Source organism: Penicillium bovifimosum (genome assembly GCF_028826915.1).
Source record: "Penicillium bovifimosum strain IBT 22155 chromosome Unknown utg000006l_segment0_segment0, whole genome shotgun sequence".
NCBI classification, from domain to species: Eukaryota; Fungi; Ascomycota; class Eurotiomycetes; order Eurotiales; family Aspergillaceae; genus Penicillium; species Penicillium bovifimosum.
This window is the reverse complement of record NW_026622715.1, coordinates 3,035,088-3,048,334: the sequence shown is the minus strand read 5'-3', so window position 1 is coordinate 3,048,334 and position 13,247 is coordinate 3,035,088. Positions and strand designations below refer to the sequence as shown.

Below are 13,247 nucleotides of genomic sequence, written 5' to 3'. Positions count from 1 at the left end.
CATTGGAAGTTTGGAACAAGCAGGCTAGCAGCGGGAAAACCCACATCTGGACCCTGGACCCACAAATTGCTTGGTGCAGACCTGAGACGCCGAACAAGACCCTTCGGTTGTACGAAGGACTGTACTCACTGTTGAGACCGCAGTGCGCAATCCTAATCCAGATGCGCACAATGAGGATCGCCCTTCGGCACTTCCTGTTCAAGATCAAAGCTGCAGATTCCGACAGATGCAGTTGTGGGAGGGCTCTCAAACGCCGAAGCACATCCTACAACAATATCCACTGTTAAATGATCTTCGGCAATCATGAACGCAATTGGACAAAGATGAGGTCGAGGTGGAGACCAAAAATGACAAGTGTCACGCCGGGGAACGAGAAACTCTGCAAAAGTCGACAAGTATGCCTGCCAACTGGCCGGCAAGAACAACATTATGAATTGAAACTAAGGCGAGGGAGGATGCAGGAATGATGATGGGGAGTGAGAGTGAGAGTGAGATGGACGGTGCAGTCCATAGAAATGGGCTAATTCCTCGCTCGTTTCAAATCAGCCTCTGTTTCCTCTGTGGCTCATGTAATCCAGCTCTGGCGTTTGACCGAGTTCTTGCTTCAGTTGGATGAAGCGCGTGCATAGTCGTGCGCAACTAGTTGGGCTGCAACACTTCCTTTGTTTGATTAATTTCAGTGGATTCTAGGTCTGGACATCAAACCTTGGGAATTCATAGAGACTTGATAGCTACAAAGGATTCTAGTCATATACCACTACATTGGAACATATTTCAGTTGATCTTGGTAAAAGCAGATTTTCATGGCCAAACTAGTTGGACATCAAGAGCCTGATAGAGTAGGTATTTAGGTAGCCTTTAACCAAGTCCCCGTCCACATTCTTGTCCCTTCTGCAAACAGTTCCATTCCATGTTTTCCAGCATAGGTGACTTTGCTATAGCCAAAGCGTATCATTTGCATGAAGCCACTGCAGGGCTTGTGCCAACTTAGGAAACTGTGATGCTGGCGGAACCGCTGCTCTGGTAGCCCTCGGTGCTGACAATCTGGTAGTCGTGGGAGCCCATGTCCATTCCAAGACCAGCCCAAGCGTCAAAGTGGTTGGCAGTGGTGACAGTTCCACTGCTGCGCTTGTCGCGGCGGATGGACCAGTACTGCATGAAGGTGGCGGTACCCGAGATGGAAGGCTGGTCGACTTGCTGGTGGGTGTAGATGTCATAGACGGAACCATCGCTGGTCACGGTTCCCATCGAGGTCATGCTGGGGCCGGGGTCGTATTCGCCAAAGTTCTCCATGATGTAGTACTCGACGAGGGGGCCGGTAGTCCAACCGTAGACGGCGAGGTAGGCATTTCCGGAGGGGTTGAAAGAGCCGGAGAAGTTGATGTCACTAAAGATAACACATATAAGCAAATCGCTCAAATAAATCAGATGGTATGGACTTACCGAGCGCTGCCAGTAGCCCAGCCCTTGCCAGAGGTGAAATCTCCGCAGTCGGTCCAGCTCACACTGTACGAGCCGGAGTCGCCATTGGTGTAAGAGACCTGGCCACCACCGTCGGTCCAGAAAGAATAGTAGTAGCCATTGTTCGTTCCAGTCTGGCTGGTGGTGATTGCCTGTCGCTTCTCCAAGGACTCACTGGGGGCCGCGAAAGCGCTGGTAGCTGCACAGGCAGCCACGAAGAGGCTGTTGAAAGAAACCATGATGAGGATCTTGATAAAAAGGTTGGACGAGGGATTGAATTGTCTTGTTTGTCTTGTAGTAAGATGTCTTTTTCTTCACGAAATCCTGTCCCTTTTATATTGACGAAAGGATGCCGGGCGAGTGTTTCCAAACAGTCTCAACCCCTGGATATCTTGATTCAATTTATCCACTGGTCCCATTTATCCTATACTCGCCAGTCTTCACTGCACCAATCACAAGTGGGTCATGGTTTATACGAGGTATTAGCAATAACCCACCTGTTGTTCCCGTGTCGAAATAGTTATAGATCTCTGGGGATGCCCCCAGCGGGCCCAGCCTAATCTCGGCCTGTCGGCGTTTTGGGTCGAGTAATTGACGGCATCTAACCCTTCCATACGGCTAAAATTGAAAGGGACCGTGGCAGAAAAGGACTGTTACAGAATTCAGCCACAAGCGCTGGTGGAGTCTGGAGATGCGGGGAAATTCTTCATGGCGGAAGCTTGGTTCAGCCGAGAGCGCCCGAGGCTAACGCCAAGATCAGCCACTGCGTAAGCCGGGAAAATCGACGAACATTACCAGTTTCGTTTCTATTCATCTGTTTGTCTGTTCGTCTGTTCAAAATGAAGTGAATATAAAGTCATAAAAGCGGGACTAGATGGACGATCTATAGAGTAGACCCATGGATCATCAGGATTCAGCAAAGGCTATTTTCAACCCCACAGACTTCTTATCCCCCTGGTCTAGGTAGTCTGGTGCAAATCACCTGAGATCAACACAAACAATATCTCGGCTAAATGCCAAACGCAAGAAGCCTTAGTGCTCTTGGCATCGCGCTCTATCACACAATTCTAAACACTCCGGGAGTCGTGCGGGTAGTTTCGAGGCGATTCACGTGGCACTCATGTCATCCAGAGAGACCCGGAGATTTTCACTAAGAGTACATGCCTGCATAACTCGGGCGCACAACCTAAAGACTTCGAGTAGACTTTGACTATGTATGGCACTTTTGCAAGAGGATGTGGGGAGATTTGCTCCGCATTCCCAGTATCCCGCCTGCAGTTCTTGATCCAGACAGAGTCACGTCGGAGCGGGTCATTTCTTCAACTTGCGACATGTCGATATGGGACAGATGAGTCTCATAGAGCAGTGGCCTGCTGCACGTTTTCCCGGCCCGTGATTGAGGTATCAGTGTTTACTGTAGTTAGTTGCTAAAGAATGTGAGCTTCGAATAACATCGTCAATAAACACAGCGTCAGACAAAGCATCGGAGAGGCCCTGTCACAGATGCCACTACACTTTTGCGTTCCGTCAACCATATCATGCGTTCAACGTCATTATGTAGAGCGATGAGCTCAGACTTCAGGTGTTTATTCCTGTGTACAACACTATGACGAATATCTCCGTGTATGCCTCTTTGCCACCCGCATTCTCGCTGGACAAGCCTATCTTCCTCCCAGTCATGTTACCGTTGCAGCCTTGACTCAAGGTTTTGGCTACCAGTCTCCCTGTCCTTGAGGTTGGCGCAAGGGGCTCCCATTTGCAATGCACCCCTGTCGGCAGCTTTGTCCAGACTATCATACGGTCCCGTTGTGAAAGTCCAGTCTTGATTAGCGGTTGCATGGTATGCTCTACAGCTACGGGATCAGTCTTGCCAATAACTACCATGCGATTCGATCACTCGGAATCACAAAGATGAGCTCTCTAGCCACATTCCACAATGTTCGCTCACATTCATATAAAGTCGACATACCCTGATGCGCGGCTAATACAGAGCATTGCCGATCCAATCTTTCTTTGTCGGTTGGCTTGACACTTGATATTGATCATCATGAGATCTGCAACTGTAAAGAAGGCGCTTGGGCTACAAGACTCCCCCCATCTGCATGGCAAAAACGTGCCAGCTTACGAGTCCGATCCAACTGTTCTAGAATGGCTCCACGACGTCTTTCCTTCAATGGGACAGGTTGGAGAATATTTCGTGGGCTTGCTGCCGTTCATGCGCTGGATCCGACATTATAATTTTCAATGGTTTTTGGGGGATTTGGTTGCAGGTAGGTGCCTTTCATCGAATTGCCTTTGTGTCATCCCTAACAAACTCTTGCTAACTATTCCAGGAATAACTGTCGGGGCTGTTGTAGTCCCCCAGGGTATGGGATACGCCAAGTTGGCTAATCTTCCTGTTCAATATGGGCTCTATACCTCATTTATGGGGGTTCTCATCTACTGGTTCTTCGCAACATCTAAGGATATCACAATAGGAGTGAGCTAGCCATTGCTATTCCGTCCTCACATTCGCTAACAGACCATCAGCCCGTGGCCGTCATGTCAACCGTTGTCGGTAGCATCATCACCGATGTTCAAAAGAAGCATCCAGACATTCCCGGCCCGCAAGTTGCCCTGTCAATCGCCATAATGTGCGGAAGTATAGTCACATTCATGGGCCTAGCACGATTGGGCTTTATTGTCGATTTCATTCCTCTTCCTGCTATTGCAGCTTTTATGGCAGGCTCCGCTATAACTATTTGCTCCGGGCAGGTCAAGCAGCTACTTGGCGAGACAGCGAGCTTCGACACCAGCACTTCTGCATATCAAATAATCATCAACACCCTCAAGTCTCTACCGACATCTCAAGGATACGATGCAGCAATGGGTGTCACCGCATTGGCAGCCCTATACATTCTCCGATCGGGCTTCAACTACGGCGCTCGCAAGAATCCGCGTTTTGCCAAACTGTTCTTCTTCCTCGGCGCTTTGCGCACAGTGTGCGTCATCCTTGTCTTTACTCTGATCAGCTTCGCGGTCAACCACCATCGCCGCAAGGATCCCGCATTTGCTTTGGTCGGGACAGTGCCTCTCGGTTTCGGACACACGGGTGTCCCTGTTCTCACTGGTGATGTGATCAAGCTCTTTGCATCCAAGCTTCCTGCCTGCGTCATCGTCCTCCTCATTGAGCACATTGCCGTCTCCAAGTCCTTTGGACGAGTCAATAACTACACGATCAACCCCTCCCAAGAGCTCATTGCTATCGGAATCACCAACCTCCTAGGACCTTTCGTCGGTGCATTTCCAGCAACAGGCTCCTTCTCACGCTCGGCCATTCAATCCAAGTCAGGAGCCCGCACCCCTTTTACTGGCATCATAACCGCCTGCATCGTCCTAATCGCCATGTACACATTGACTGCCGGCCTCTACTATATCCCCAAAGCAACCCTCTCAGCCGTCATTATCCACGCAGTCGGAGATTTAATCGTCCCACCCAACACAATCTACCAATTCTGGCTCATCTCTCCACTCGACGCCATCATCTTCGCAGTTGGTCTGATCGTGGCTCTAGCAAGCACAATCCCTAACAGCATCTACGCAACAGTCTGCCTCTCTGTAGTAGTCCTATTATTCCGCCACGCAAAAGCCCCAGGCCACTTCCTTGGCCAAGCCTGGATAAGCGACAGGAATAGCGAGCGTCCTCTCTTCCTCCCATTGGACGAAACAGAAGCAAACCCATCCATCAAAGTTGACAGACCACGTCCAGGTGTCTTTGTATACCGCTTCTCTGAGGGTCTAAACTATCCCAACGCAGGGCACTACCTGGACAACTTGGTTCAGACAATATTCAAGCACACCCGTCGTACAAATGCAGAGGCATACGCTAAGAAAGGCGATCGCCCTTGGAACGACGCTGACTCTTCCGATAAAGATGTTTCCCATCTACCGGTCCTGCGCGCCATTATCCTTGACTTCTCGGCTGTCAACAATGTCGATGTGACTTGTGTCCAAAATTTGATTGATGTGCGCACACAGCTGGATCGCCGGTCTGCACCGGTTCCTGTGCAGTGGCATTTTGCCAATGTTAAGAATCGATGGACGAAGCGAGCCTTGACGGCGGCGGGCTTCGGATCTGCACCATTACAACAAGTAGCGAGTGCTAATGATGATAAGGCTCGCTCGGATGTCGAAAAAGGCAGTGTCGATATGTCTGTCTCATCTGAAGTGTGTGACAAGCCGACCGAAGATGGACCTCGCCCTTTCTTCCATCCTGATCTGACGAGTGCTTTGCAGAAAGTCGATGAATACTTGGCTTTATATCCTGCAGAATGAGAGAATCTATCTAGCCGACTATCAGCATATGCTGCCTGTCTCAAAGGATGAAATGTGTATTTGCATGTCATAAACAATCCACAAGTCATGCATGTACATTTAAGAAGAATACCACATGAATCGTCGCCCCAACGCCCAATGAATATACCCAGAAGAACACCCCGTATGCAAAACATTATCATGACAGAATACCTGATCCAGGGCCCCATCAATGCGTGAGTAGCCAAGTATCGTAAGGAACACCCCGAGGCCGAGTCTTCCCATCCCTGTCAGTCGAAAACAACACAGGCTCAAAATCACAAGCCGCAGAGTACTGTCTGATCAACTGGCGCCAGTAGCATGACTCCGCAGCGGGAGTAAGGTAGCGATCTCGGAAAGTGCGCACGGCATTATTCGCAATACGCTCCGCAGTATCCGGGTGATCAATGAGATAATCGATCTTTTGCGGTAAATTAGACCAATCCCCGTCAACCTCAACATAGTTCGCATCCGGACCAGAAGCAACCAACGCAGCATGATGAGCCTCGCGCCATTGAAGCGGATGCGATATGACAACCGACCGACAGTTAAGAAGATATTTGCCTCTGCCAGAGAAGCTCCGACCCTCGGTGTGCGCGAGGAACATATACCGACAGTGATCCTCAATAGGCAGGAGATTGAACCGAATATCATTTTCATCGTCCCAATCAATGACACGCACGCTAGCCCAACTACGACCCTGGACGGACTTGAGCAGCTTGGTCCGCACGGGCGGATTAGTTGCCAGACTGCCCCGCCACACGAGCTGCTTCTTCTTTTCCTTGAATTGCAGACCCAGTACGTGCGCACCGTCTGCGGCGGTCTCACCGTCGTCGATTGCGGCTATGCGGCGGCGGACTTCGTGGTACGGTCCGATATGCACTTCCGGCCAGGCCCAGTATCCGAAGTCGGGCATTAGCCATACTGAAGTGTCTGAGTCGCGCTTGGAGTATGCCCAGATGGGGCTTGGGCCTGTTGTGTCCTCTGCGAAGTCTTCTGATGTGAAGATGAATTCGATGCTCGGTAGGAGGTGGCGGTCGGGGAATGCTGTCAGGGCGCGGTGAAGGGAGCTGAGTGTAGCGCGTGCTCTAGTAGCTGTAACGGGCATTGGGGCATATTCAACGATATATAACTGAGATCAACATGTCAGAATCGAGTGCTTTCCGAGGGGTGAATGCTACCACTAACCTCCCCACGATCAATGATTCCCCGCATCATGCCATCGTCGACCGTCCGTGAGTTGAGCTCCGTGTAGGAAACTCGCTTATCAGTCCTCAATGAAGAGGACTTGTCAATCTCCAGATATAACTTGGGAAAAGCAATGCGGCACTGCTCCTCGCTGAGCCCGTGGTTGTTCCCATCCCGCTCAACGACAAACTCCCACCCCGCAGACGAGTTCACAGGCGGGGCACAATATTGCTGTCTTGGGTATGGTTTTATGATATATTTTGAGGAAAGACCGCGGGATGTGTCGGTACCGAAGACGAAGAATGTAAGAAGGAGGAGGCACACCCCGGCGCCGATGGCCAGGAAGCGGAATGAGGGGCGTTGAGTGAGCATTCCTGAGATTCGAATTCGCCCTTTTGATATAGACTTAACATTTGCTGATTTGAACTTCCATTTGGATCCCAGCTTAGAAGAGGTGAGGATCAATGGAAGTATTCTGCTGCTTGATGTCACTGGTCGCGTTGTGTCAACTGTTGATTGTTTCCATAGCAACGCTGCTCTAGCCGGCTTATCACATGGAGGCCTGGACCTTATGGCTGTCTCAGCACTATTCAATTCTACATGAGCAAAGCATAACAATATAAACAGTCGAATCTATAGTCCCAATTATATCGGATTATTATGTACATGGGAAGCAACCATAGCGAGTCGATATATTCAAGGGGTATCTCAACGGGTCATGAAAGAAACGAGAAAATAGAAAGAAAGATGTAGAAGATGAGGTGAGACCCGTAATATCGTAAGACATGAAGAAGGCGAAGCGCACAGGATCGGCGCTTCCAGCATGAGTGAGTCGCAAGAATTGGCAAGTTCAATGCAGAGGGAGCTCTATTAGTCGCCATTCATAGGGGGACGGGGGCTGTTGCTGTTGAAGTAGCTCTCGTCGATTTTCAGGATCCATTCAACCTTTTGCGCCTCGGTGCGTGTGGCAAAGAGGAAGGTGTTCTGGGTTCCATAGACTGCGAACACGTTCGGCCGTCCTTTGGCAGAGAGTGAGCGGTCGGCTCCTGCCCCTGATCCCTCTAATAGTCTTGCGAAGTCGGGCGCATGGTCAACACGTGCATTGCGGAGGTTGATGGCGTTGATTTCATCTCCCTCTGGAACCGAGTAGATGTGGAGGTACGGCCGGCGGAGCTCCACGAAACGACGCACCCAGACGCTGTTGGTGTCATCGGGCGTCAGCACATAGCCCGTCTTGAGGGCATCGGGGGCTTTGGGCAGAGTTTGGATAGTTGCGATGAAGCGAGGTTTGAGCGAAGTCTTGTCAGACACACCGATGGTATCTGAATTCCTGATATGTGCTGCTCCGTCCGAGGGAGGTTCAGTATTACTGCGGACAAGGATATTCTCGGTAGGATCCTGCTTCAGCGACCACAACTCGATGTACTTGCGCAGAAGTTTCATTTTGCGTTCGTTAAGATCTGTACCCCGCATTGGAGTTGACCTTCCACTTCGAGCCGGCGATGCAACCAGGCTGCCCGCGCTGAGGGCACCACGGGCAGCATAGAGCTCGGCCACACGCTGCCGGCGCTTGCGGTTTGCAATGTAGTCTCGTACAAGGGAGACCTTTCGAGGTGCCCAAGTTGTCAAGAGCTCTTCGCCCTTCACGTAGTCATTTTGAGTGTTCATACGCCACAGATCAGCAGCGCGCTTCGCTGAGATTGGTCGAATGACCAAGGAGTACATGCGAGTCGTCGAGTGCACAACTCGGATGGAGTTCCAGAATTGCTTGAACATGGATTGTTGACGGACGTATGTACGACCTTGGATCTGAATTGTCTGGTCTGCTTCGAACACCACCGGGCTCTGTAAACGACTAGAGATGAGATCCCAACGGAGGGTCACTTGGACGCGGTATTTTTCTGCAGTCACTCGGTCAAGTAGCAAGGAACCGTGAAGACTGGAATCCCACTGGCCGATGATTGTAACATTGGAAGTTCCATCGGCATTGTCTCGAAGCATTGGCTCTTGAACAAACTTCAGAGGAACGTCCGGGGTCTGGAAATCCTGATCTGGGATCTTACCCCAAGGATCAAGAAGGCGCACAGATCCTACCCGGATGTTATTGATATTGTCCCACGGAAGGCTTTCAGTTGAGCTGTAGGTCATATTGATTGAGATGCGGCGCTGCAGTCCCTGATGAAGCTGTGATGTCCCAGCATCAAGACTGCTGCTCTGGATGACCTCCACCGGGAGGTATTCGCCAGATTCTGACATTTCAAGTATCTGGATTCTGGCAAAGACGTCATGACGCTCTTCCGAATAGTATTCAGATTCGGCGATTCGGGGGGCAGTTCGCTTCTGCGGCACAGGCTCTGCCGAGTCACGCATGTCGTCCCAGCTAAGGAGCTTGTCGAGGTGAACCGACGTCACAGCAGCATAGACACAGACCTTCAATGCGGCAGTCCGTGGACTTGACAACGGCAAGCTCATGCTGTGCACGCTTTCAAATCGGACTGGGCCATCCTCGAACCCTGAGATCATTTGGGTTGTAGTTGCACCTCCTTCCTCCGAAATACCTGGGACGAATAGCTGCGCGTGTACATCAGATCCTTCCCACTCCGCAAAGCCGACCATGTCCCGCATGACAACGTTGAATTTCAAAGTTGAAGAGGGCGCCTGCGCGGAGGATGGTTCGAGGGAGAGACGAATGATTCCGATGACACTCTGGGTATACGGCGAGGTTATCTCAACAGAGAAGTCCTGCACGCGCGTCTCGAATACAGCAGTCAGGGGTATGTCGGCATCACCGACCAGAGAATACCGAGGCGAGCAAGGCTCGGAGAATGGGTTGTCGAGTTTGAAGTGTTGAATATAGTCGGGACGATCAATGTATTGGTGAAGCTGGCGCATGGCTTGGAGACGACGCTGGAGCTTTTCAATCGACCACAGGTGAATCACGCATTGCTTGTAGTCAATGACTCTGACACCGACACAAGGCTTCTTGGCCTCGTCGAGGAAAACGTCTTCGTCGCCAGATATCCCATTCAGCACGAGGTCATAAGATGATTCCATGTTGTGGCCATGGTCCACGATCGCAAATTGAAAGACCACATTCTTGTCCATGATATGGCTCATGACTTGGGCCTCTTTCAGAAGGGATGCGTATTGCAAGGTCTTTTCGGCCATCCGCACGTAATTTCGCTGGGACCAGTGGGCGTATACTGAACGCGCGACCTCAATTTCGTGCTCGTCCAATTTGGCAAAGCCGTTCTCAAATATTTTAGGAACTGGCTTGCCCATGTCACGAATGTGGGTTTCAAAGGTCTCCTTCTGTTTCCGAAGCTGCTCTTCGAATTCCTCCTTGGCTGTTCGCAGTGCGTACTCCATTCGCTCTTTCTCGGTGCGCAGCTCCGGCGAGTCCGGATCGGTGGCCTCCACGGTCTTGAGTTTCTCTTGGAACTCTTCCTTGCGGCGATCCAGCTGCCGCTGCATGTCTTGACGAGCTTGATGAAGTGATGCGACGCCGTTTGCCTCGTCATCATCGTTCTGACGGGGCGTGCTTGGCATCGTAATCGCGGTGTCTAGTGAGAAGTTGTCGATAGTTCCGTTCGACATATACTTGTCTCGGATCGGGAAGGAACTGATGGAGTCGGAGTCCTCCTCTTCAGGAACACCACGCCGACCAGCTCGAACCTTCTGCACATCCTCCAACAATGTGTCTAGTTCATCATCGGGCAAATGCGCGATCTGGTCTGGACCAACCATAGCACTGACAGCTTCTCTGCGAGCTAAGAACCAGTCCGACTCGCGACCTCGCTGTGAAGGCATAGGTGAGTCTGCCCTGCTCGAATCGCCATCCACGTCAGATCCAGCCTTGCTGAGATTTCGATCATGCGTTTTAGTGGGCGCTGGTGACCCTAGCTGGCTCGTGGTGACGGAATGGCGCAATAAGCTCTGTTCAACTCGTTCGGCTCTGGCTTCTTGGGGATGATTAAATCGGAAAATGTGAAAGTCGCCAAGAATGATTCGGAAACCACTCTTAAGTCGCGTGGGCTTGTCGACCCGTAGGCCGTTCACCATAATAGCGGCGCCTTCGGTGGGTACAATGGTCACAATATTATCCACATTTTCGAAGGTGCAGTGCTTCTCGAGGATCTTGGATCCATTCAATCGGATCTCGACTGATTGAGCTCGATCCATGTGGCCAACTGTGGTGGTGCCAGGTTTGATGTTGTAGACCAAACATTCCGCAAGAAGAGGATCGTCACTAAGGTTGACCAAATGAGGCATTTTCTTTGGTGTACTCAGTCCAATGAAACCCTTTTCGATGTTGATTCCCAGTTCCTCCAAAGCTGCTTCACGTTCCTTGTGGATTTGCTCTGTATTCTGCAACTTCTCTTCCCATGTCTGATTGAGATCTTTATAAAGCTTCTCACTCTGGTTAAGTTGTTCTACAATCTCCGCCTTGCTGACTTGAGTGACACTTCCGTCGGGCTGTTGGATAGAGACCATCTGTTTCTCCAAGGGTGTGTCAGGGGGTAATACTCCTGCGGTGTACCACCGATGGCACCAGCTGCTCCTCCAGGTCCTACCCCACCTCCAAGTTTTGATCGAAGTTGTGCCAGTTCCTCTTTGAGTTCGCGAATCATGCGAGCATTGGGATCTTCGTTGACAACAGCATGGTTCTTGATACGCTTTGCGGAATCGGCATATCGCAAAGTACCAAGAGTTTCGTCAAAATTGATATCTGCAGGCGAAATTGCCGCAATCATGGATGTCATGGAATTACCACCAAGGGAGTCCTTCAGCAACCATGTCAGAATTGAATCACGATATGGTACCATGGATGCGTTTTTCTTCTTTCCGGCAGAGACATCGGCGAGTGCGGCGATGACACGACCAAGCGTTGACAACGAGCGATTGATCTCCGCACCTTCCTTCAATCGCGCACCGGTTGCTCCAGTCGAGTTGGCTCTTTCTGAACCGGCCAAATCGACCAAACTGATTTTAGACACCTTCTCGGTATCCATCGAAGTCTCCGCGTCGTGTTTCTTCTGCGTCAACGTCAGGGTGAAGACGGCATGTGATCGACTTGACGTCTCGTTCATGTTAGTCGCAGCCACCGTACGCGCTTTGTTGCCCTCGTCCATCAAGTTCTCAATTTCCTCGAAGGACCCAACGACAAGCTTAGCCAAATCTTCGACGTATGGACCCGTTGACGGATGCTCACGGACTTTCAGGTTGCCCTTGTTCGACGGGTTGAGCAAATCGCGTACCCGCTCGTTGTAGATTTCGAGGTAAGACACTTCAACCGTGCAATTCAAAGACTTGTCCGCCTGGATCGCTGTGATGCGCTCGAACATCGACTGACAAATCCGTGGAATCACACCGTACTCCTTGCCGTAACCCATCATGGAGTATGACTTTCCGGAACCGGTCTGGCCATACGCGAAGATACAATTGTTGTAACCACCGAAAGCATTGTCAAGAAGTGGACTACCCAGATCATCGAAAAGATCATCTTGTCCGGCATAATTCGGGGATTTCTTATCAAAAGACCAATATGATCGGTCAAAGGCGAAGACTTTATTCCCTTCGATGGCGCCCTTTCCACCTTTCCGTGATTTATCTTCTGCGCCAGGTGGAGGGGTGAGCACGGTCTGCGAGCCTTTCATCGATACGATACATTTTGCGCCGCGTTCGATCTCTGTGTAGAGACATAATTGTCAGTTTCAAGTCTAGGGGAGAGCCCCTCCTTCAATGTCCACTCACCTCGACTGTTGAAAGGCCGCACTCGCACCACCACCTTAATATTTCCACCACCGCCTGGAGCCATCTTTCCTCTCTAACCCATGCACGGGAGACCGTTGTCAATAACGAACGTGTGTAGGGACCGGAGTCCAGAAGTGGGACGCAAGTGGTGACAGGGGTACACCGATGCGCAAACTCCGCGAGGAGCGCGGCTTGAGAGACTGTCGCAAAAAAGCGAGCCTCGATTCGACCGTGGCTAGATCACTTGTGATCGTTTGGGGGTTGTTCGTAGTGAGGTTCGAAGCCGTGAGTGTCAACAAAGACGTCATGTATTGATTCAATCTGGATGTTGCGCGTTTCTGGCGTTTTTTTTTCTTTTTTTTGTGGGGGGCGTTTGCTGGCGCACGGGGACACTTGTATGTTGGGTGTTTGAAGTTGACCACCGAGGAAACCCAGCCACATTCGGTCTCGAGGCACAAAAGACAACCAAATGCGATTGAAGTCAAGTCAACACAGCCATGCGGAAAAGCCAC

General features: G+C 50.9%; 4 protein-coding genes across 4 annotated transcripts; 1 reads left to right on the top strand and 3 right to left on the bottom strand.

Moving 5' to 3' along the window:
* Positions 1 to 987: 987 nt before the first annotated feature.
* Positions 988 to 1,700, bottom strand: N7515_008797 (glycoside hydrolase family 11 protein; the record flags this gene model as incomplete). Its single annotated transcript, XM_056669541.1, has 2 exons — positions 988 to 1,387; positions 1,444 to 1,700. The coding sequence occupies 2 exons, from the start codon at positions 1,698 to 1,700 to the stop codon at positions 988 to 990; spliced, it is 657 nt and encodes a 218-aa protein (XP_056519371.1).
* Positions 1,701 to 3,508: 1,808 nt separating this feature from the next.
* N7515_008796 (SLC26/SulP family anion transporter) lies at positions 3,509 to 5,775 on the top strand (the record flags this gene model as incomplete). Its single annotated transcript, XM_056669540.1, has 3 exons — positions 3,509 to 3,731; positions 3,795 to 3,940; positions 3,991 to 5,775. The coding sequence occupies 3 exons, from the start codon at positions 3,509 to 3,511 to the stop codon at positions 5,773 to 5,775; spliced, it is 2,154 nt and encodes a 717-aa protein (XP_056519370.1).
* A 208-nt stretch (positions 5,776 to 5,983) lies between these two features.
* On the bottom strand, positions 5,984 to 7,353 carry N7515_008795 (uncharacterized protein; the record flags this gene model as incomplete). The annotated part of the gene is made up of 2 exons (XM_056669539.1): positions 5,984 to 6,925; positions 6,982 to 7,353. The coding sequence occupies 2 exons, from the start codon at positions 7,351 to 7,353 to the stop codon at positions 5,984 to 5,986; spliced, it is 1,314 nt and encodes a 437-aa protein (XP_056519369.1).
* A 498-nt stretch (positions 7,354 to 7,851) lies between these two features.
* On the bottom strand, positions 7,852 to 12,799 carry N7515_008794 (kinesin-3 motor protein uncA; the record flags this gene model as incomplete). Its single annotated transcript, XM_056669538.1, is given in 3 exon segments — positions 7,852 to 11,510; positions 11,522 to 12,670; positions 12,736 to 12,799. The coding sequence occupies 3 exon segments, from the start codon at positions 12,797 to 12,799 to the stop codon at positions 7,852 to 7,854; spliced, it is 4,872 nt and encodes a 1,623-aa protein (XP_056519368.1).
* Positions 12,800 to 13,247: the final 448 nt, after the last annotated feature.